This window comes from Excalfactoria chinensis, chromosome 5 (assembly GCF_039878825.1).
Source record: "Excalfactoria chinensis isolate bCotChi1 chromosome 5, bCotChi1.hap2, whole genome shotgun sequence".
NCBI classification, from domain to species: domain Eukaryota; kingdom Metazoa; phylum Chordata; class Aves; order Galliformes; family Phasianidae; genus Excalfactoria; species Excalfactoria chinensis.
In genome coordinates this window covers 36790534-36816385 of record NC_092829.1, presented here as the reverse complement: position 1 = coordinate 36816385, position 25852 = coordinate 36790534, and the positions used below count along the sequence as shown (strand labels likewise).

The window sequence follows — 25852 nt, the reverse complement described above, 5'->3', positions numbered from 1 at the left end:
ACAAAGAGTAGCATTCTAAAAGAAACACAAAAGTGCTAAGTCTCTATCCCAGCACTGCCGCAGGCTCCTTGTGTCAATGGGAGCAACATTTCCCTACATGATATCTACACAACATAAACGAAACACTGAGCTGAGTCCAGAGCCTCAAGCAGAATAGCTATCACCATCTTTGCACAGCCCATAAATCATCTGCTCAAAAACCATGGTACAACCCAACCTTCACTAAAGCTGTGCCATTAATTCAGAGATAACAAACATCCACAAAAATAAACAGTTTCAGATTGAAAAGACAAAACTGTCCAGCTTAGCAATAAGAGAACTTATTAGGAGAGCACAGAAATCACAGTTTTCAACCTCTGTTCCTGATATATATACATTAGCTTTTTGTGAAGACTTTCTTGTGAACTACAGAAATTGTCTGCTCTGAAGGAAACAGAATCCACACCGATTCCTTCTCCACCTACAGAGTTGCAGCATATTCTGACACAGTAGTTGTATTAATATTATATTTTTTTTTTCCTAGCTCAAAAAGCACGATTAAAAAAAGAAACGGAGGAAGGTGGAGTTGGGTGGGGAGGAAAAAGTAATTTTCATGCTACTCATATTGCATAAACCTAATGAATACAGTAATCTTTAATCATGAAAAGAATCAATCTCCAGTAATAAAATGCAGTTATAAATGCAATAATAAAATGTAGACTAGAACTCCTCAGCCTTGGCTACAGTGTCCTAACAAATCTCTGACTCAAGAACAACCAAGAAAGAACACCTTAAGTCCCCTTACAATTATATTAATAGCACACACGCACACAAAAGGTGGCTTCAATAGCAGTAATACTAAGTGATCGAGTTGCAGTCAGTCTAACCAACGTCATTAACTCTTGAGCACATTGTCCCTAAACTACTCGATTCTTGAACAATGCTTGAAGTGAGTCAGACTCTTCTCCACCTGAGAACACTACGTTCAAGTCTTATTTAGTACATCCATTCCTAATGGAATGAAAAGACATTGAAGTTAAATTCAGATTAATCTGCACTGACATGAAGCAATCTAGAATGACTAGAAAAGTCACGGCCTAAGGAGAAAAACTAATGAGATTAATCCCACATGTCTTACATATCCGAGTAGTTCCTTCTTTTGCTATTAGTTACACTGGGACAGTAGGTCTCTTTGCTGGTATATATACGGTAAATATAGGGTCCTCTGTAGCAGAGCAGGAGCTACATTCCCAGAGCTATTTACTGTTTACTGCTGATTTGTTTCTCAGAATAAACATACCCCACTGAACAACAAATATGCCTAGATGTTTTTGTGTTTGAGGGAAATAAGCTGGGGAGATTCTGCAATTAACAATTCCCAAAAGGAAACTACCATGAAAATAAGAAATGGGGTACAAACCAGCAAATCAAAACAAGTCTGACTTGATTGAATCCACATAGCTAGCCAGGCTGCAAAGGAGAGCCATCACAAAGCAGATGTTTGAGACCAATAAATAAATAAAAAGCAGACATTGAATATGGTATTAACTTACCCAAACCTTCAGATGGCTGAAATTAAAAGTCTGGGTTGATTTAGTTCCCAAATTCAATATTTCATTTCTGAAAGCAACTCCTTCCATTCTAACACCTGTCCAAGACACAGGGAATGAGTCACACCCTGGAGATCTCTGCCTTCCCAGCTGACCATGAAAGGGTGATTAGGACAACTAACAATAGCCGAAATAAATTCACTGAGCAAAGCACTCTAAGCAGCAGACTGAGAAATAACCCATGTCTTTTCTGCTATGAAATTTCCCAAGTAAGCACATAGTCATTGACATGCCATTTAGTTATGACAACAGATGCTGCAGAATGCAAAGATGAGGAATGAAGTTCCTAGTAAAAAAACAGATGTCCTAGTACCCATCTATTGGTCTGAACTATGAATTCAGTTGGTCCAGAGATAAACTGTGTATCTGCAATTCAACTTTAACTTAGATCTACTATTAACTGTATGTAATTCACAATTCTCAATCCTCAAGTGGTGAAAAAGCTCATTTCATAGATTTCATAGACCAGAATTTTTAAAAATAATGCTGAAATGAAAACATCTTCTGATTAAAACTAGAAAGCTGAAAAATATAAAACCACTGCATAAGACAAACAAGAGAGCAGGCATGAGGTATTGCCACAGGTATACACTTAACCATAGCATGGCTTTCCAAGCAAAATGTTTCAACTCATCACCTGTGACAGCCCAGCCTAAAGCTAGGGTGCAGAAAACACTTATTAATACCTTCTTGTTAGCACTGTTCCTCTCGTCCTTGTTACAAAATAAGCATCTGATCAAGAGCATCCCTCGTGCTCATGTGATCTTCCAAATGCAAACACAACTTAGGAAAGTTCTTTAACAGAGCAAATATGTGAGGCATTGTTAAGATGAATTATATGTTTTGAACTGTCTAAAGTACTCTTATGTTGAATAAAATGGGTGCTTAGAGCTCTCTGATCCAGTATGTTCCTTGTGAACTTGACAGAATATACTGTTATCAAATAAAATTAAGAAAAAAATGATTTCATATCTTAGGTTGGAAAAGATACATTTCATTTAAGACAATATCCATTAGCTCAGTCCTTTATAGTATTCTTTCTGGTAATAAAGCTTGAGAATTATAGATGGTACACTTGCCACACTCCTTTGTTAGGCACGGTAAAGACTGCATTGTACACAAAACTACTGACCTGACCTCTTCCTCATTTTCCTATGCACACACACACGACAACTCATCTCAAAAAACTCTTATTTGCAAACTCAAAAGGCACTGGAAACAAAGTTTCCCTCAGCAGGTTGCTTGCTAGCATAAAACATACAACTGTAGCTACAAGGAAAAAATATTTCAAGTACCAAATAGGTAGCATTCAAACAGAATTTACACAGTCAATACAACACACTACCATAGAAAAATATGCAAGACATCATCACTGTAAAATGGTAAGGATAAGATGGTAAAGTGATTTGATTATCTCGTAAACTGGGCTAGACCAAGCAAAGAACTCAAGATTCGCAGGCTTAAATTCCAGTCCCAGCATCATGCTTCCACTCCACCAAATACTTCTTTCTGTTATCTATACTGCCTATCTAGACTGCAGTGCCACCAAACCCGCCCCACAGAGCTTAGCATGTAGGTCGGTATACAAATGCCTGACTCCCACACAGCATGCTCATAGGCTACACAACATAAATTAACACATAAGGAGGAAAGAAAATACCATAAAGGCAGAGAAAACACAGTTAGCAGCACGTGCTCTTATTTCATTAGTAGCACCCAGAAAACATCTGCAGAGAAACGACTACCCTTAAACACATGCAGAAGTGGAGATACACAGAGGTACAAGACATGCAATATAGCGGTTACACCTGATTCTCCATTCCTGGCCAATACCAGTATTTCCCTCTCTGTTCTGTCCTTTCTGAACATAAGACACATACTAGTCGTGGCGTTTTCTTGCCATGTCTTAAAATGTATTTACTTATATGTCTTAAAGACTGCTTACTTTAAAAATTGTTCTTTATGCAGCCACCTCTTATTCCTTCTTATTTCCGGGATAGATGATACGATATTCCAAGACTGTAATTGATATGCTACAGGAATTCCCTGATGCCATCTAATTAAACAATTCAATCAGAAAACAAATTATAAATTAATATTAAAGTAACCTCATGTGGAAAATACTTCAGTTAGAGCTTCCTTGTATTTGCAAGATGTCCCACAAAACATGATTCTATTACCCTTGCTAATTCTGTACCTGTTCAGCACTGCAGAACAACTGAGCTATTGATACCTTTCTCCAACATTAAACAAAAACAATAGACGTGGTAAAGCAAAACCTTTACAGCAAACTACAGCTAGCTCTCAATATCTAATTCAGAACCACCATAACAGCCGGTTACACAGCTTATGGCAATGAGTCCCAAACTTGTAATTTCTTAAACATGACTGTCAAGCTGTTGTGCTTGAAGTACTCCCTCCAATGAGTACAGTGAATTTTGCAACATGACCCAGAAGTCAGAGCATCTCACAATACTAAAGCAAAACCCAATTAAGTTAACATCATCTTCTGCAGTCTCCAGCAGAGAAACTTCTTGTGAACCTCTATGATTTGCAGAAGTACAAGCACAGGAAGTCAGCCAAAGGACAACAAACCCAAACTATTCTATTTGTTTATTTTTAGAACTGTTTTCATTAAGGTAGGAGAACTTTGTAAACTTCCCCCCACCCCCAGCTATACTCATGTACTTATTACCAAACTGTTCACTTACATATTTTTTAGAAGATTCTCTCCAATGTTCATGCAAACATTGAAGGGAAATATTTCCTGGTTTGGTTTTTACACGGTCAGAGAAAGTCACTAATCATATTTACGCTCTATTCCAATGCTACACCCTCTCCTGACTTAAGTATCCCTTTCTCTAAGACTCTGAGAAGAATCACAGTTCCAAGTGACATGCTGATATGGAGACTGTCATTTTCCTCGAAATAAAGCTATTAGAGCTTCACAACAACAACAATATGGAATTATGCTCTAACTCTATATGGAAAGCCAATGAATTTTCTCTACATAACCACTGAAAAACCGCTGCCTTCATACATGCTTCCACAGTGCACTCCACTGGCACACACACACATTTATTGTTTCTTTTTCAAAACCAACTTCAGGATTCAAGAAAAAAAAAAAAAAAAAAAAAAAAAAAAAAAAAACACTTGAGGACTGCATGAGAGAAAATTAAACTTGCAGGTGCTGCTGTAACTCATCCTACTTCCCCTTCCACCACCCCACACACAAAAAAAACAACACTAGCATTATCTTTTTTTAGCATTTTTCTGTTATGTTGTTGTTGCTGGTTTGGTGGTTTTTTGTTGTTTTTTTGTTGTTGTTTTTTAGTAATTTACCCAAAATTATAGGACTATCTGAGAAATAAGAGCACTGGCAACCTGAACTGTGATGCATCATATTTTAAGAAATGCATTAATACAATTTGCAGCGCTAAGCAGAAGCCCTGTTCACGTGGGAATAGCCAGCCTGCCCGCTCCACCCTTCTCAAGGCTGCCAGAAAACCAGCTAGCCAAAGCAGCCTGGAGGCAGGTGAACTTTCATGCCCTGGTGTCAGGTATCCTTTACCGAGTGGTTTGCTTCTACCTGTATGGATTTAGGAGGGATCTGAACCTTCAGGAGAGGTTCTGCAGAAGTATAAAAAGATGGTCCCCATGGAGCTCTCATTCACCCTCCACCCTTCTTACTTTCCAACGCACTCAGCAGATAGAGTGACTACAACACCATGCCGATGATACAATACCTAAAGATCGCCCTGCAAAGTCACGTAAAGCCCCAAAGCTCTCAGGAAATCATCATCATCTCTCCCATCACTTGCCTACCTCAACTCATCTCCCAAAGCTCGCTTTAAAAGGAGATCAAATTAAAAAGACACTACACAAACGAGAGACTGTCCCAGTTAAAACCCCGCGCGGCCCCAGGCGCTTCAGCAGCACTAGTAGAAAACCCTGAGCACAGCCGGACACACGCACACTCTCCAAACGGATTAGCGCACGGGCTGGCATGGGAGGAGAATAAGAACTGCATTCGCATTTTGGCAAAAGAAAGATAACAAATGCAGAACGATGACAGCGAGACGCGAAGATGCTCCCTTTGCACCTCGCTCCCACTCCTAATGGGCTGAAGGCTCCATCCCGCCGGCGGCCCCGGCCCGGATGGAGCGGCAGCGCAGGCAGCATCCCCGAGCCGGGCACCGCCGGGCATTCCCATACGCAGCGCAGCCTCCGCGGAGCCCCGGCCGCTTCCGGGCAGAGGAGCGCGGTTCCCCTCCGATCGCCGCCGCGACCGCCTCGCAACACACAAACGCTGCCCGAACGCGGCGGGAGGGGATGGGAGACCGCGCACAGAAAACAGCGGGGTGGGGCGAGGGGGAAAGCAACGCGGGGAGGAGTAAGGTGGTACCTTGTATGTGCTGCTTGATGACATTTTCCAAATGGTCCAGCCTTTCTATAATCCGCAAAGTGTCCTCTTTGCCTTCCTCTAACTTTTTCTCTGAGATCGGCTCTTGCACTTTCACATAAACACTGGCGATGTAGTTGGTGACCCAGCCCACGTACAGCAGGCAGACGATGTTAGTCATTCCGCTCAAAATCACGCAAGTGGACACTAAAGTTTTGGTTTTCCTGGTGCACACCATGCTGGGATCCCTCCATATAGCTCCAAAAATCCTGAATCCAAAAAAAAAAAAAAAAATAAAAATCATAAAAAAATATCAACTGCGACGAAAATAAATCCTTTCCCCGAAGCGGTGACCACTCACAAGTCAGTAAATTTCCATGCAAAAAGTTCTCCGATCCACAGAAGAAAAATCTTTGTCGCCTACCTAGGAGGAGAGGTGGGGGCGGGGAGGGCTGATAATTAGAATCCAGGGTTTTTGCACATGAAAATAGCTGAAACTTTGCTCTAGCGGCATCGGCGGCAGAGCGCAGGGCGTGCCGACCGCCCGGCTGCCGCCGCTCCTTCAGGCACCGAATCCCGCCGCGAGCATCACGGCCACCAGCAACCAAGTGCCCAACTGCTGCAAACTTTGTTCCCTCCGACGCCGCTTCCCATCGCGACCGGCCGCAGCTCCAGAATCAGACCAGGGAAGCGGCTCGCCGAAGAGCGGGGCTTGCTCGGCCGCGGATTGACGGCCCCCTCCTCCAATAAGGAGCCCGCTCCGGCGCGACGGCCGCTGCCATGGCCGTATGGCCGCCGGGGAGCCGTGCGGGGCGGGGTTACGGCGGGGCCCACCTGCTCCCCGCACACACACACACACGCAGCCGGGCGGTGGGGCCCCTCCGCCGTTGCTGCAAACTACGGAGAGAGGGCGGGGACGGCTGCCGCCCCTCTATTTCGGGAGCCGCCTGCAACCAGTCGGTAGTCTAGATGGGAAACGGCGGGCAGCTGCCGCTTTGCTGCTAGGTGCCCGGCTGTGCTGCTTGCCTAGAGAGAGCAGCCGCTATCATTAAGATACGTGCTCACACAGAGAATCATCCATTTGCCCGAAGGGGGCGTAAACCGTAGGAATTCCTTCGGCTCATCTGAGCTATTGGTTCCACAGCTCCAACCAGCCAGCGACCACCCAGCTGCTAGAACAGCTTTGCTTTCGATCCGCCTGCTGTCTGCCCCTCCCACCCCTACCCCACGCGGGGCTTATATTATTAATAACCCACCATTGCCCGCATCAACAGCAGTGAGCCTCACGACTTCCACAATACACTCTATCAGAGCACATCCTGCCCAGAATTTGCTTCGGGATCAGGGGCAGTAGCAGTAAGTCCCAATTTATTTCAGTATATTCACGCTTCTCCACCTCATGCCTTTCATTATCTACTTTTTGAAGTATTTTCCATTCCTATTAGATACGGACTTCTGCAGCAGGAAGCTGGCTTCGAGGAGACCGTCTCAAGTCAAATTTAGCATGGTCAGTACTGGGAACGCTGAGGCAGATCTCAAAACTACAAACAATTGTAAGTACTTACTATGCAGCAAAAGAAGTAACAGATGCTTTGGATCGTGCTACAGTTTTACATAGGCATTCAGTAGATGCCTCTTCTGTTACTACACTAGGGCTATCCTGTTTGCAGAAAGAACAGCAGCTTGTGGGACTCACTGCTACAAAGCACACATTAGCTTCCCAGCAATATCCCAAACAAACCTTTCAATATCTCATCAGAAATAAAAGTAGATGACTTGACTTGGGTCTGGGGATGCCAGAATTCAGGAGAGAATGCAGGCAACTGTCCGGCCAAAAGGCAGAACGACCTCTTCTTATCCATCAGTTGGTACTCCATAGAAACAGTAAGAACCACGGATACTCAAACACATACAAAAGCCTGTGGAAGCTGCAGTACACTCTGCCAATGAAGCTCAAAAAACAGTTTCCTCAGTCTTCTAAGCCTCTGTGAAAACTAACTGAAATATGGGTCAAATTACAAACATTTCCCAGCGAAATGCTAAGGAAGGCTAGCATCACAAAGCTCCTTTGGAAATCAGATAATATAACTTAAGGCATTTGAATGTGAAGCAGTACACATCCACATGCTTAGGAAAAAATATTTAACAAATACAGAAAAGGTTGCAAGACAAACAAGTCGGTGGATATTTTTAAGCTTTATAAAAGGCTAAATGTTGTCAGAACACACTAATTCAGCTCCATCACATAACTTAATTGCTCTGCTTCATCTGTGATTAACATTTTTCTGTAGCATCATTTATTTCCCTGTATCCTATCTTTATACTTCAGTGTTACAGCTCCACATCTGGTAGCAAACCAAGAGCAGTTAGATCACATCACTGAAGTCTTCAATAGTGTTATCTAGACTTGCTTTAATTTGTGTCAGTTCTGCCTGCAGTCACAAAATAAGCTGTTCTTCAGTTGTGGCAATTTAGACAGAATCCAGTTGGCCTTGAACTTCCCAATGTAAAGCAAAACTTCCCTAAAATCACTCCAATTAAAGGACAAGTAATAACTATTAATAAAGTTATAATTTGCACTGAGGTTTATAAAATGTTAACAAACAACTAGCTGCTTTTACAAACAATTACGAGTGGCATTTGTTACTAATGACTGTCAGCAAATCTGCAAGGTTTCAAAAAAGGTGGTTAATGCATCTAGCAGGCTTAATTGGTTGCACATAACAGCACATAATGGATTAACCTTTTATCATACTAACTCTTAATCGTTTGTTAGGCCTTTGGTCCCAAAGGTGTTCTGATCATGTTTAAAACATGGTGTCATTTGTCGCTACATTCTCCTACTACCACCAAAGCTGGACTCCTCAACAGCAGAACAGTCACTTTCTGTCTCCTCATTTGAGTCTGTTTCACTGCTGCTAATGTTACAACCCCATCTGACTTTGTAGCAAACACTCCACGTGCTTTATTAAAAACTATTAAAAATACAGTGTTTTTCAGTTATCTGCTAACAACATAATGCACTGCTGTCTTCATAAGGTTTATTTTTGGTTGGCTTTTTTCTTGGTGAGATTTTCAGAGGGCTTTAAGTTTGTTGTTTTAAGTTTACACAGACTTGGATAAATCTAGGAGTCTGCTGTTGAGAGAATAGAAGCTTTTTGTAACTTTGATTTATTGTGTAGTATCACAATCCAGAATTTGTGCAAGGCTTTATATAGATATATAGAAGGTCCACTTTTATATCTAATTGAAATGAAAATTGAAAATGGCCTCAATAGGAGAAAAGATGTGCTGCCAGTCACAACAGTAGTCAGGGAGAAAATGACAAATGGATTAAAACATGTAAATTATGAGGAAGGCAGAAGGTCTAAGAGACCTGTTAAACATCAGTGGTGTTTTTTGTAATGTCTATTGAGGCAGTGCAATCTACCATGCAGGTCATTAAACGTCATTAAATGTCTGATTTTAACTATGTTGTTTCACTTGAGATAGTGGGGGAAAAAAAATAATTTCTTACTATTTCATAGAATCATAGAATCACCAAGGTTGGAAAAGACCTAAAAGATCATCCAGTCCAACCGTTCACCTATCACCAATAGCTCCCACTAAACCACGTCCCTCAACACAACATCCAGTCTTTCCTTGAACACCCCCAGGTTCGGTGACTCCACCACCTCCCTGGGCAGTCTATTCCAGTGCCTGACCACTCTTTCTGAGAAGTAATTTTTCCTAATGTCCAGCCTGAATCTCCCCTGCCACAGCTTGAAACCATTCCCTCTGGTCCTATCACTAATGACACGAGAGAAGAGGCCAACCCCCAGCTCACTACAACCTCCCTTCAGGAAGAGATAGAGAGCAATAAGGTCTCCCCTGAGCCTCTGCTTCTCCAGAGGCTGAACAGTCCCAGCTCCTTCAGCCTCTCCTCATATGGTCTATGGTTTTGTTTCAGATAGCATTTTCCATTCTCAGTGTTTGCTAGGCTTATCTTGTCCATTTGTCCTTCCAAAAGGATTACATGACAGCCCAGACTGTTGCATTATTTCATATGATTTCTATCCTGTTCTCAGGTTTTTCTTTGTGATTCCACCGCACATTTCTGTTTGAATGTAACCAAGCCTCAAGTCAGCCTTCTCAGAGATCTAGTCACAAAGGCCTTTTGCTTCATATACAGCTCAGTAATAAACAAGGTGTAGGCTCCCTCACATGCTGGTATTTCATCAACTAGCCACTCAAGGTGATGACTTCTGCAACCATGTGCAGCTAGCTTTAGAGCATAATACAGTGAATGACTTGGTATAGTATTTTCATGCTTTTCTGATGTCTGCATGTGTTTACAAACACAGACCTACTCAGAACCATCTTTTTTTTTTCCTTTTCTTAAACAAACTCACTAACATTTGTTCCTATTCTCTGTTCTTTTTATCTGAACCAATCTTTAATGCACAAATGAAGCTTTTCCTTACTTGAAGTACCAAAAACTTTTGGAGAGCAAACTCATAGGAAGGCTCTGTAGCCCATCTCCCACCTAAATCTGATGTCAACTGTTTTGCCATTACCTGAAGTTTCTGAAAAATTCAGTAAGTAGTGGGGTATGACTTCTTTTTTCAATTACTCATAAGAAGATCTACTTATCTAGACAGAATTTAGAAGAAACAATCACTCTTCATCCTAGAGAAATAGAACTGCAGACTTTTAGGCTCCTTAGAAAGATTTTTGTTTGTTTCTGCAAGCTTAGATGTTCATTTTGTTTCAGAGGAATGGCATTCAGCCGATTTACAAGAGAGTCCTAGGTAATATAAATCACTACTGAGTGATTCTGAGGGATAGAATCTCAGAAGTAACTCTGTGTTGCTTTTGTGGGGTGTTTTCTTTTCCCAAATGCATTTTCTTTGTCCAAGCATGTAATTCAGCTGAAACATGGATTCTACACTTCAGGATTACTGATACAATTTTCGAGATAACAAATTATTTCATCAGGTATTGCAGCCACAGCCTAAGCAAACTAATAATTTACATTTGTAAAAATAGAAAACATTAGTTTTTTCATTTGGGGATTTTTTTATTTTTTTTTTAATTAAGTAGCAGAAAAACACTTCAGTTCTGGGAGATGTGGGGATTTTTTTGTTTGTTTTTATAAAAGACTTGACCATGCCCAGGAGTAAACTCTCCTCTGAGCTACTCCTTGCATACAAAATGAAGCAAAGCCTTGAACCAAAAATCACACAAATAATGAAACTCCTTGCACCACTTTTAAACGAAACTTGCTCCACAACAAGTAGCATTTCAGTTCATTTTGGTATTACAACAACTTTCACAGTATGAGAAGACATGGAAGTTTAAATTTGATAAGGCCTGGAACATCACACTGGTCTGTGCTGCAAGAACATCTAATAACATACTAATACTTCCCAAAGACTTGTTCTTTTTGTTTCATAAGGGGAGACAACTACAAAAGTTACCTAAATGAGCCAAGAGGAAGCCTGCAGAGGAAAAAATGGACTGAGGCCAAGACTTATTTCAACAGCCAGTACAGCACCAGGCAGTACAGCTCACTTGGTATTTATTCAAAAATTAATAGTCTTTAGTATTTAATGTGACACTCCTGATTTTAGAACTGCAAAAGAAAATAACTGAAATAAACCTTTTTATTTAAAAAAATTAAAAAAATTTAAAAAAATTAAAAAAAAAAAAAAGTTAGCACTGATAAAAAAACACAATGAAAAAAAACCCTAAGAATCTCAGGCACGGTTCCAATCAGATCTTTTCCTTACTAAATAACAATATTCCAGATGGTATATATTTGAGTCATATTTGTATTCTCTTTTGATGTGCAACAATCACATTCCGTGCATTTTTTTTCCTATGTGGAATACATATGCTCTATGGCCTTTGGGATAACAAATCAAGCTCACTCCTCTCCTCTTACAACTGTTCAATAGCACTAAAGTATGGAGTTTGAGCACAGCAGAAATGTTCATTTTTAACCGAGTCCCTTATCTCAGAATGTCATGCTAGCATAAGCTTACAACACATCCTCTACAAGAAGGTCAGAAAATGACAGATGATGATATAGAACAATTGGCTTCCACATAACTATTGGGTCAATATGCTTGCATCAGTTAAAGATTAAAATTTCCTAGTTTACATTTTCATGACCTGTCGCTCTCGAAGCACTAAATAACACTTAAAAACAATCTTTTGAAACTAGATAGGAAATCACAGTTGTGTTTTCATGGAACCACAGCTTAATGCATCTCATTGTTTGACACAGGACAGACACAACAACACAGGCTACAGATAACAATTCAACTTGTTGAAATTATGGAAGCATGATAGTTCATGTTTCAAGCATGAGGATCATGAGGATCAAGGATGAAACATGAATACTTCCACAGATCTCTCAGTGGTTATGTGTAGCAGACAAAATCTTAGCATCTACTTCTGTAAAAACATCTGTGTCTTCCTGAAAAAAAAAAAAACAGGTCTTTTACTCTGTATCATTCCCGGCACAATTAGCAGCAGAGTTACATATACCAAAGGAGACACAGCCTTTGAACACTGGCTGAAGAAATAACTACTTACTCACAAATTCTGCAATAATAGGGGAGGGAGAAAACATAAGTGAGAGTTATTTGTATAAATAGAGAGAGGACCAAGGGACCTAGGCTTGACCAAATCTCTGAATGGCCTGTGTAAATCAACAAGTTCTCAGTTACTAAGATAATCAAAACCAAGTGGGCACTGGCAATGGAATTTAACAAACGTATGCAACCTGGAATCATAACGCGAATTCACTTTTATACCACGTGCATAGCAGTTTAAACAATTGTAAGTTAGTTAAAAAATAATAATAATAAATAAAAAAAATAAAAAAGACTTGATATTTGTAACATGAGGAAATAGAGCAGCAGTTTAATTGAGATATGGATTACACTAAAAAGATCAGACTGCTGATGTACGAATGAAAACCTGGAATGAAACCAAAAAGCATGAAGATTTTAGAGGGAAAAGCTATGAGGCATCTGGAAATACTGCCCTGTGTAGAAGCTCAGTGGCTCATTGAAGAGACTGAGAGTTACTTGAAGCAAGGGAGAATGTTGTATGAGGGCCGACGGTACAACAGACAGAAATAAAATGCTGTTACATAATTTGGAAGATTTGCCATATGGAAACCGGCTTCAGATACAGTTTAATCTGGGCCCACTGAGTTAGACTTGTTGCAAGTCATAACGTTATTTATGTACTGTTTTACAGCTTTACTTTTTATCAGCACAAAACAGACACAATTTGCAGCTTCTTTAGCCCAAGTAAGAGCTACAAAACGTATTTTGTTAACAGATACCTACCACCTCAGTAACTCAGCTTTTCTTTAAAACTACACTATGACAAATTACAAAAACGTTCCGTCTTTTTTTTAACGGTAACCCTGCAAGTGAGGACACATTCACTTATTTTTATGTGCTCAAATGATTTCACCCTTCCTTGTGCTGTCCTCTCTAGACAATTTCAACCCTAAACACGATTCACATTGTCATTATGGCTACTGTCCTTCGCCAAATTCATTCTGGATGTCAAAAAAAAAAAAAAAAAAAAATCAATTTATTCCTTTGCCAATATTAAATAGTCTATACGCTAATAACTTCTTTAAAAAGAAAGATCCCCTGCTTTTAGAAGGCTCAACGCAAAAAGAGTGTGAATGTGTGAATGTTTACCTGCTTCTGCTAACACCAGTTGTGGAATAAATCACCCACCAACCAGCAATACAAAAAGATTTCTTAGAAAAGCAAGCTGGCAAATTTCCCTGTGTAGGTGCCTCAGTTCACCCTTCCATTCATTACAGTGTTTTCTTCATACATGCTGAAACAGCTCCTTCCAAATTCCTTTCTGTCCTATGGAGAATTTCCAGAAAAACATTTCTGGCTGTTTAAAATAGAAAGTGAGAGCCCAAGTAACTACTGTAATCTTTCCTGTTATTGAAATAGCAAACACTGTTGATTTCAAAAAATGAATGCAACAGTAGAATGAGTTTCTCATGGACCTCTTATGAGCAAAACATACTTTAAAGTTTATGTACTACATCTATAAATCAATCAGGAGATGGTATCGAGAAATGCAAGTCAACAGCTAGAAGATATTCAATAGTTTTAGAAAAAATCCTACTTTGAGTTATATAAAAAATGTCCACACATGAGATGCTAATGTGCTTCCTCAATTTGTCACAGCAAACTGATCGTATTCAAAAATCTAGGAACTTGGTCTACTACTTATTACAAAGTCTTGGAGAGTATTTCATTATTTTTTTCAGGCACCCAGATGACAGACACTTTACAGGGTGCTGTTGCTCATAGCTAACCCAAGTTTCAAAAGAGCCCATGTTGTCTTGTTGCTTAAGAGCAAGGTGCCACCAGGTCTCTTTCTCCTTAAGAAAGAGTTGTGCATTTCCAACTACCCAGCTTAACAACATGGAATTTGTTTGACACTCTCCTGGGTATGATTATATCCCATCAACTTCTTGCCAAAAATATTCTGAATAAAGAAGCTGAAAAGTTGAAAACTTCATCAACTAGAACAGCATATCTGACATTTGTCTTCAGGCAATTATGTACAACATCTACAAAAAGCACTGCGCTAACATACTTTATTTATCTCTAGCATAAACTCATGTTGAGGTATGATTGTATTAGCCATAAACATAGGGCGGAACTGTTCCTCTTTCACAGCAGGAACTCAGGTTAAGCACTAAAAATCATAAAGCACTGCTAAACACAACAACTTTTTTTCAACACAATAGTGAGAAGGGGAAAGAACATTTGCGGAAATAAATCAGCAAAGTTCTGCTGAAGCCATAAAAGATGTGAGTCTCTATCAGCTAAGCATCTGAGTTCCTTTGTTTCACACACTGAGAATCAGTATAAATTCTTGGTGAGCCATTATTGCCAAGGAAAATAAAGTACCAGTAACTTCCCAATGATTATCCTTCCTCCTTCTCCTCTATCTGGACTTCTGAAGTGAAGTCCCCAAAGAACAGGACAGTATAGAATGAAGATTCACATTCTGTTGCATGGTAAACAGTCCACACAGATAATATTTTATGCTTTAGCAGTGGAAAGTAAAAAGCAAGTGACAGACAGAAGGTAGAGGATTATTTTAAAAGACAGAAAAACAGCTCAGCGTGCAAGACAGTAAAAAACAAGGTGCAGATATGTTTTACTCTAATACTATGCATTTATCCAGTGACACTAGACACAATGTATGCCTGCAATTTCCACCAGTTTTCACTTAAACTACCCCCGTGCCAAGAATTATTTCATTAAAATGCTGTGTTCTGAGGATAATTCATTAGTCATATAATAGTTCTATAAAGTATCCACAGAACTCTGTGATGCCAGGCTGCAGAGCACATGGCCTACTGTTAAGAGCAGTAGTTGCTGCAGCTTCCTTTTCTGACTAAAGGAAAAATAGGTAGTATTAACTTAAGGCAAAAAAATAACTTGTAAATCTTGTGTTTGCTACTCAGAACCTGAATAACAATTTATTACTGTTCATTAATCTCAGCTGATCCACTTTTGCACCAGTAAGCACATTCTGCTCCATTCTTACAATCAGATCATACTGAAATCACTCAGCATACAGTAATAATGTGATTTTAGTGTTTTGTAATTAGATATCTATTGTTAAAATACTGACAAGTCATTTTGTGGCAATAAGGAGAACTTCCAGGACAGACAATACTCTTTCCACAATACTTATAGCTTAGAGTGGTCACATTTTCCTGAAAACGTCAAAGCAACATTATGCTATAATATCTCCACCTCCCTCCAAGTTTAATTGTTAGGCTTTTTGCCAGGCTAAAGCCATAGAAGTTCTACTACTCTTGAAGATGTAAGGGTGTTTAATACTAAGTCCCCCAAAAACCCTAGAAAAAGGCAGTTCTCCTGGAGAAAGCACAGTATTCATGGTTCTTCCTTTTTTTGTTTTTGTTTTTTGTTGTTCTTTTGTTACATTTCTTAGAACAAAATAACAGCTGTGACAAGCACAAAAGGAGGAGAAAAATAAACTTGCAAGCTTCCTTCATTAAAACACGTTTTCCAGTTCTGTGTCTGGTAAAAGAGCCTAGGAACACCTGCACTATGCCAACATTGCTTCATTATTTTTGTTTTGCTGAAATGAGGCAACGTACATCAATCCAGCAGAAAGAAAAAAGAATCCTCTTTCTCCTCTGATGTGAAGGCACGTGCAACAGAATAGCTCACATCTCAGTTGAGATCAACATTTTATCATTACTACCGGCACAGCGAGACAAAAACAAACACTTTGTTGATCAAGGGCTAGAGAGTAGTGTTAAGTTAGACATTAGGGAGCAGAAAACATTTCACACTGATTGATGTGCGCTGTTGAGAAGATACTCATTTTTTCAAATCAGTTAAAAAAAAAAAAGAGAGAGAGAGAGAAAGAACCCCCAATATGACTAAAATAACTACATTGTCCCTTTAAAGTCATTAAGTTTAGGCAACACACAGCACAAATACAACGAGCACCTGCCTGAAAAATATTCATTTCTTCCTTGGAATAATTTTGTCCAGAAAAGAAGCAGATAGTCCCAAATCTGACTGTAAAGCTTTTACATAAGAACTTGCTGGGTTGTTTCTTCTAAACTTTTCTGTAGAAAGCATGTACTGGGTGGGGAAAGGCATCTTAATTATAATGCTTTGGTTATCAATCAACATTTGATTGGACTACACGTCACGCTAACTTACAATTCCTTTCTCATTCAGTGGTACTTCTAATGCTCTATGCTTAACACTGCATTAATACTGAGCTACTTGATATTCTCACCATGAAATAAAAAGAAAGCTTTATCACTTTATTGCTAACAAATGTGCCCATTATGAGGAAAGAATCTATGAAATATTTTGGAGAGAAACTAATCCAAGAGCAAGTTTACAACACTGTAGGACAGACATTTCAGGCTGTAATTCCTCTTCCAACCTTTTAAAACCCAAAACAAAAATTAAAAAACAAACAAACAAACAAAACTACTGCCACATCACATCAAAGCCTAAGCCTTCAGAAAATAACTGGAATGTTTACCTCCTAACAATCTTAAATAGATTTAAGTCATTTTTTAATGGATATCCTAAATCAGGACATGAGATGTGACAATGATTTCTATTCATCTTTTTAAACTGGAAATACAGTACCTTTCATATAAGTTAAGGTGTAAAACCCTTTCACAGTTTCCGTGTCAGAAAACCCTATAAAGTTAAATGCATTTTGTCCTGCAGCTGGAGTTCAATTAGTTTAAATAAGGTTTATTTTCCTGTTGTGTGTATCAAACAAGGAGCTGAATTATCACTATGCTCATAGTCACTCAGCATCAACTGAAGGAGTCACAGCAGACATCAGGAATTCCCCAGTAGGAGTATCCTGGCATTTCAGTGCCAAGCAAAGCAACCACGTCAGATGACTAAAGTGTAAACCCCCGCCCAGTACATGTCAGTCTGTCCTCCTCTCATAACAGCACTACCTCACAGGTAGGTTAATGATCCTTTTTATTGCTTTGATCAGCATAGCAGGACCTTCTCCCCTCAGGCATCAGAGACTCAAAAATCTCAACTGTTTCAGCTAGAGGAGAAGCACTGAAGGGGCATCAGGATACAAGAACAAGACTTTAAGTCTGAACTTACAACTAGGAGAAAGAAAAAGAGCACAGAGTTTCTCCAGCTTTTAGACAGGAATTTAGGGAGCAAAATAAACAAAAGCCTCCCTAAAGGGACCTGTCTCAGGAAACGTTAAGGAAAAACATATTCCAGCCACAGAGAAAGGTTTTGCTGATGTCTACATTCCACTACACAAAACCCTGAAGTATTTATAAAGGGTGTTGATGGGAAGAAATTAGAAATCTAACTTAGAGTTGTTTTTTAAATGAACAGGAGAGCAACTGAAAAGCACCAACTACAATAATTTGAGAGAGATGACCAGAGAATCATGACCAGATATGATCAGAGAAGATTGAACACCATGAATGTGCACTTTGTGTCAAGATTTAGCTCAACTGGAATAGTCAGAACAGGGTGTTGAACTTTGCTTGAAATTTACTTGAATCTTCCAGTGAATTGTATGAGCAGCGCTAGAAACTTCTAACCTTGAATATATGGGGTGAGAGAAGAAAGGCAAGGAGCGTTAAGAATTATTTATTTAGTGGAGGGAGAGAGAAAACTGTTTCATGACAGCAAGAATGGCATATTGGGAAAACCCTATTAGATGCAACCATTATTGATCTCAGCAAAATTTCACACTGCCATGAGCAGCTTATTCTCTGTGGTATTTATTATCCATCAATGCCACTAGGTAGGTACATTTCAAAACACTCTGCAACAGCAGAGACAGAGGGTAACATTCTTAGGTCACTGTATATGCTGACATAGCCTTGTTAATGATATTGGACTATGCCAATCTCAAGCAAGGGGACCTTTTCCCCGCACTGTGTTTGTAGGGTGTCTGAACACTTTAGGGTTAACCAAAAGTTTAACAAGGCATTATCCAAATGTGCTTGAACACTGGCAAGCATGAGGCAACAATCACCTTTCTCTAAAGTCTGTTCCAACGTTTGACCATCCTCACAGTAATGGAGTTTTTCCTCATGTCCAGCCTGAAAATCCTTTTTTATTGGGTAGCCCAGAACTGCACCCAGTATTCCACACCAATGTTAAATATAGTAGGAGAATCACTTTTTCTGACCAGCTGGCTATGCTGTGTTTAATGCATCCTAAACTAACTGCTTGCCTTCGTGGAAGCCAGGGCTCACTGCTGGATCAGGCTGAGCCTGCTCTTGACCAGCACCACCAGGTCCCTTTCTGATGAGCTTTTTTTACTTGTCTCCCAGTCTGTGCCTGTGCCCAGCATTACTCCATCCAGCTGCAGCACCAGCACCTGCCCTTGTTGAATTTCATTGCATATCTGATCACTCTATCCATCGACATCCCTCTGAAAAGTCTCTCATCCCATCCCTCAGAAAGTCAACAGCACCTTTCAGTCTAGTATTTATCAGCAAATTTGCATCCAGGTCACTGACAAAAAAAAAAATATTGAATCAAACTGGTCCTAGAATTAACATTGCTAGTGAGACCAGCCACCAGCCAGAGGTAGCCCCATTCATGATGTGACGCAGAGCTCTGCCACTGAGCCAGTTCATCACTCGGCACAGTGTGGACATGCTCAACTTGCAGTTAAGTGATTAATCCAGAAAGAAACTGTGAGGGGCAATTATTAAAGGCATTAATTTAATCCAACTCCTTTCCTTAATCAGCTAAGCAGGTGACCTATCATAAAAAGATCAGATTACTAAGGCAGTACTTGCCATTCATTAACCTATGTTGACTATTTCTGATAATAGCTTTCTTCTTTTAATGGCTTTCAGTGGAACCCAGGATAATTTTCTCCTTAACTTTTCCCAAGTACTGAGATTTGAAGATCTGCATTTTCCTAGGTTTTCTCTCATGCTCATTTGGAGACTGGTATAATGCTGGCTAGTTTCCAGTCAGCTAGGACCTTCCCAGACTTTCACGACCTGTTGAGAGGGGTCCATGTAATGCCCACTTACTGTAATATTGTGAAGTAAATACCAGCAGACCCCAAGGACTTATGAATATGAAATTAATTTCTTACAATTTTGGAGTCCACAAAAGCAATGTCACTACTCCTCAGTCACAGGCAGCCCAAGATATATCAGTTATACTAAAAATGGAGGTGAAAACATCACTAAATGCCTCTGCCTCATCCATATTTGTTAGGCAGCCATCTTCATCAGCTACCAGTCCAGTGATGTGCTTAAGCCCTCTTTTGCTGTTGGCATACTTGAAAAAGCCTTTCTTGATGTTGCCTGACCACAAAAAAGGCCAGTATCAACTCAAGTTGAGCTTTGGCTTTTCTTGTTTTCTCCCTGCAGATGCAAATGGCAGCTCTGTAATCTCCCTGTGAATCCTAGCATTGTTTCCAGAGATCATATATTTTGCTCTGCAGAAGAAAGTTCTGGCACCTAAAATCTTACCTGAAATTGTAGAACTGGCAAATAAATTGTGAACATGGACTATTTGCAGATTTCTTTCAAAAAGTAACTTTTTATTTTAAAATCTTTTATCTCCTCTCATTCCTTCTCTTTGCCCGCTCCCTGCCTCTCCCCGGTAACTATTCCCTAATGTTTTAGGGGTTTAATGAGTTCCAGCTAGGAATGCCAGATAAAACCCAACTAGCAATTACTATGCCAAGTTGGAGATGAATTAAAAAAAAGAAAAACCTGCAAACTCTGCAACTACAATTCTATTTTATTCATGAGATATGACACTGTTGTTGCTACAAATGCTTTCTTGTGTCATTGGCAATAGAAATCTAGAACCCCTGCTGGAATTTCGCTAGATACCATTGCAAAAAGCTGCTTTCTTCTCTTTCTGCATGATAAGTATCTAGCAGAGCTGAAAGAGAACACAGATGGAGGCTAAAGGCTTAACACCACTAATTCATGCATCACTGCTGTGGGCTTTGCTGAGCATTTCATTAGACTGCTTTCTTTCCAGTAGATTAACACAATGAATCTACATCAGAGACTGATAATTCTATTAACTACTTGAAGCTGGTTGGGTTGGAACAAGAAAGATTTGGCAATATTAAATTACACGGTCTATATTTGCACAGTGTTTTCTGTTACTGAAGAATGACTGAAGGAGTACCATTCATTAAGGAAACATATTGGACAGTAAATGTTATTATGTGTATTCAAGTCATCAGGAAACTAAGGTTACACCTTCGTCCTTCGCTGGTTACAAGAAATATATCTTATAGCACTACCTTCCCCAGAGGACAGTTTTCAACACCCACATGTAAACATTAAATCTGCGTACACTGGCTGTAAATATTGCTTCTCGTCTCTCCTAGTTGCAGTTGGAAATATCAAGTTGCCTTCAGACTAACAGAACTATCTGGCAGTTACAGAATTACAATACTGTTAAACCTGACTGTGCTCTGAAGTACCAACAAGCTAATTTAATAGAATGCCCTCTTTCAGACTAAGTGGTTCAGTTTAAAATGACGAGGTTTTGTTGTTTTTTTGTTTGTTTCTTTTTTCTTTTTTTTTAACATATTATATTTCTTTTGTGATACTAAGGTAAATATTTTGGGGCTATTACTTGCCTTCAAACAAAGAATAAGGAGCTACAAAACTTGCAGTGAATCTGATCAACAAGAGAAGCACACAATTACATCCTAGTTGAATACTAAATACAACTGTACTTTTAATCTTGTGAGCTATGTGTTCAAGAAAAAAAGTAATCATTTTCATCATGAAGAACATGCACTTTGACTGTCCGTGTTACTGTGCAGAATAGATTCAAAGGATATAAAGGATCCAGTTCTTTGTTCCTTTAATTAATTTTAGGTTCATAGTAAGAGCTGACCCTAACCTTCAAATTATCATAGCTCAACTTTGTCTTCTCAGCTTGCCACAGGAACCCTGCTCTTCTTATTTAAAATAAATAGTAGAATGAATGCGTCACTCAGATATCATGCAAGTTACATTTTTCTCAGTACTGACTTTAAGACTCCTCTTCCCTTTCTTCTGAGGATATTTTGACTGGTATCAGAGGCAAAACAGACCATAAGCTTCTCATTTATACTGCCCTTTTTAGTATATTGTGAAGTCACTGTTGTATGAAGTGACATGTAATAACGCAAGTTGAAAATGCTGAGGAATTTTTCCAAAGAAAAAAATTCCCTTTTGTGCAAGGAGTGACTTCTGTAGCTCCAGTACACATGTACTCATCACACATCCACAGAGCATTGAAGAAAGTCATCAGTGCAGATGACTTACTATTTCATTTACCATGTGTATGCATGCACATTCACATACACTTGCATTACTCCAGCATTGCAGAGCATATAGGAAAGCTTAATCCATTGCAGTGTATTGGCTGCCTCAAATACAACAGGGACAGGTTATTTTATGCTTACAGCCTACAACCTAGCAAACACTTTCAGATGCCATTTCTTAACATGCAAAGTTCAATTACCCGTTTGGCACATTTTAACACAAGTCCTTGAAAGGCACTCTATCTTTCAGAATTATTGTTTCAGATGTTGTCTTTTCACCACTGCATATGTACTTCTAAACAGAAAATGAAGAAACCAAAAGTACTAATGGAGCTCATTTAAATACTGAGTAGCTGGTGATGATTGAGTGAATACTGTGAATAGCTTTATTAGAGTTTTAACTGGTTGGCAGTTGAAACCAGTTGGCTCACCTTTATCTCTGAATAATACCTGTGCATACATACCAATCTGGAGATTGTGTGTACCAGAAGACATGGTCAGATTAATTATTTGTTGACAGAGAGGTATAAAGGACCCTTGTCTTACTCAGCACCTACACAGCAGTCAACATTAACATTAAGCTGGCTGTGACATCAGGATGGATCATCAAGCAAGAAGGGCCAACACATTTAAACTTAACTTGGGATTCATAATGTTTTGGGTTCTCTGTTTTCTTATGGCAAAAAGCAGTACAGAGCTTGGTGAAAATGAGAAGACAAGTGAGGATTTAAGTGAAAATTTGGTCCTGACATTACCTAAGGGTTTAATAAGATATGCACGCTCACTAGTATCTACATAGTGTAATTATAAGCAGTAAGGGACTTTGTGCAAGTTGTATTAAAAGATACACTAAAAGGAGCATATAAAGTAGTCAAAAGAACTACCTACTTCCAAAGGAGGAAACTGATGCCTGGCAATTAATTCAGAGAACTCAGCAAACTGACATTCTATCTTGGGAAAGTTATTTTGCTTAGATAAGCAGAACATCTGGAACCTAGAAGCAGAGTCTCAGTGTTCCACAAGCTGCAAGGAGGTGCACTATACCCTGCTAGGGTTGATAATATAGGCAACATAATGAGGCTGATGTGATAATCAGAAACTTAACATCCCTTTTTTCTCCTAGTTTCTTGACCTGATATAGGGCCTGACCTACTCGCACATGGACTTTTGGTTGGATAGCACCTCCCAGTGGGATCCTACAACCACCAAAAACCACCTGCAAAAAGCCATAATATAGCACATGCATAGTATTAGATTTTAATATGTACAACAATTCCCTGAATAGGCAGGCATTTCATGGAAATAGTAAGAATATTCACACATGTTGCATGTACCTGATCTGTGTCCTTTAACTTCACTGTTCACACTAGGAGATTGCTCCTCCTATGTATGCGGTGCAGCAAAGACAGAAATCCAAATAATTTCTGCATTATTGTTTTAGTGCTGAATGCAGCACTCACTTATTGACAGGCATTTTCTCTAATAAATACTAAATATGATAAATATCACCTCTCCAGCTGTCTTTTCTATCAGTTGTAGATCAACTGATTGGTGGGCAGGTGGTGAGAAAGAGGGTGTGAAATCTGACTGACAGTTCATACTCTTCAATCCAGATCAAATTGATCTGACTGACATAGATTAATCTCTTCAAGCAATAACTGAAGCACTTTGATATATCTCTTCTCCATCCAGGACTATCTATTAAAGAAGGTTCCTGAGTTACACCATTGCTGCCTCCCTGGTGAAGCATATTTCAATTGTTATGCAAGTCACAGAAGTCTATTTTAAGATTATTTGCTTTTATTACAGTACATACAGATGAGGCTCTCTCCTGACATTTAAATAATGCGTCTACATCTAGCAGGTTTGTTTTCCTTCCAGAATGTTAATAACTTCCTGAAAAAATAATTAGGAAAACTTGAGTAGAATGAGCTAGAGTTATGCTGGTGGCCATATGTACTGTTAGCAGAGCCCAAGGACAATGCCACACTGGAAAAAAAAAATAAATAAAAAGGAAAACTGTAATAGACTAAGCAAGTGAGAACATCTGCAAATCTCTTATCTCAGGTCAGCACACAGCCCCCATGCTATGTTTCTTCTTGGACTAATGTGAATATGTGAAAAATTTAAGCATCCTTTGTATCCTCTACTGCACCAGCTAGAATCCAGCTTCTGGAATGAGGGAAATATGTGACTCCAACTTCTTGGAGGAATACAGTTAACATCAGACAGATACTTCTTCAGACATGCAGACAAAGGGATCTTACTAATATACATTCCTCAGAATGCAAGAAGCAAGGATTATCAGCTGTATCTATGTCTCTTGTGCTAGTCTCTCCCTACAGGCTTTGGCATTTTTCTGGCAAGCAACTCAGTGAAGAGGTCCCATCTGGAGAAACGTTTCAAGAAGCAGCAGATGTATCCCACATCCTGACAGAGCGTGCCTGAATGTTACCGGTTAGTTGGGAGGTTTCTTGTTAAAAACAAAACCCACTGCACAATCCTTTTGCAAATTCTCTACAACTAGGTGACTCATACTGACAAATATGCTGCAGAACAATTATCTTAGCAATGTAAAGGAATAGACCAGTTCTATATGAATCCAAGCCAACTTGCTGAGATTCATTTCAAATGATCTCACATTCAGCTTTATGACAACCTATGAACTCCGGGTCTTGCATCAGCAGGTGGTTCAAGAAGGATGAATAAAAAATATTAAAAAATAAAATAAAAAAAATCCATAGACTACTTGATTTTTATCTAGCTCAGAGTTTTGGCCACTTGCCTATTGAACTCTCAATTATTTTAAGTCATTCATTTACAGCAATAAAAATACCCTCTTATTAATAGGAACTGGATGTTTAAGTGCCAGTTTATGGTGTTAGGAAGGACAGAATATAAGCAATTTGCTGAAAGATGAAACATTAGAATTCAACATCTACTGTCTTCCGAATGCAATCAAGATGACCTTATCAAAGCCCAAAGACATGAAACTGAGCAGATGTTGTGCTCACAAAACCATCTGAGGTCAAAAACAGTCACTTCCTAAAACAGAGGAGAACTTGATCAAATACATACTAGTGGCCAAATGGAGATGGCTCCTTCCTTCAAGGAAAGAACACTATGCCTATGGTGGCAATCAACAGTGGCAGCACTGGCATCACAGTGTGTAGTCAGGTTACTCAGAACTTTGGCAACAACAGGAACCTCTTATAGGGAATCCTCAAGTTCTTTATTGCTCAGTATTTTGTACCAATGCAGTGGGGCTAAAATTTGGTAGGTCTACAGATTTTCTCACCTTTGAGCTGCCTACCCTTGCAAGATAAACTTTGTGTCTTTTTGCAATTTCTGTCTCTGCATTTTGTGCCAGATTTTCAGTGACTGAAAGGTGTGCTGTCACCTCAGCATCACACACTTGTTTGCTGCCAGTGGCAGCACAGACTTCTCTGCAAGCTTAGGCACACCTTAGCTGGTGATTGTAACAACAGGATCCTAAAATCATCCTCCTCTCAGAGATGTTTATTTTTTTCCAAGATGTAACATTTGACTGCAACAACTCATGACTTGCATAATTTGACCAGTGATTCATGCTATTTCACAGGTATGTACAACCTTCTTATCCAGGAAGTACTCCCATATTTTAAGAAGATAAAGCCAGCACAGAACATCACAAAAACATCAACATTTCAGTACTCCAACAAAGGCAAAGTCATAATTATTTAGGTAAGACAAGAACACTGCAAAGTCCTTAAGCTTTATGAAGATCCATGGTTTTGTTTAGCTAAGGCCAAGAACCAACAACCTGAACACTCTGTTTTTATAACCATAAGGTATTAGCTTAAGTCAAGAATGAACATAGTGGTTATATTCTTTGTAAGGAATCATTAGCTGACACAACTGCAGCTGAAACTGTTATTCATGGGGCCTATTCTAAGAATATTTCTATATGTGTATTACAATAAAATCTGTGGATTTAAGAACAAGCATACACTGAGAGCAT

At 39.3% G+C, this 25852-nt stretch overlaps 1 protein-coding gene across 4 annotated transcripts in view; it reads right to left on the bottom strand.

The window, feature by feature from the left end:
- The window catches only part of GALNT18 (polypeptide N-acetylgalactosaminyltransferase 18), a 212047-nt gene that overhangs the window by 178696 nt on the left and 7499 nt on the right, over window positions 1-25852 (bottom strand). The window contains exons 1-2 of one of the 4 annotated variants that reach the window (XM_072338532.1): window positions 6353-6828; window positions 5995-6260 (exon numbers count right to left, since the gene is read on the bottom strand). In XM_072338532.1, the coding sequence (XP_072194633.1) occupies window positions 5995-6229 (235 nt within the window). In that variant the 5' untranslated portion in view covers window positions 6230-6260; window positions 6353-6828. Of the gene's footprint in view, window positions 1-5994; window positions 6846-25852 lie in introns of those variants that run through there. The other 3 variants (XM_072338533.1, XM_072338534.1, XM_072338531.1) reach the window with 3 other exon arrangements.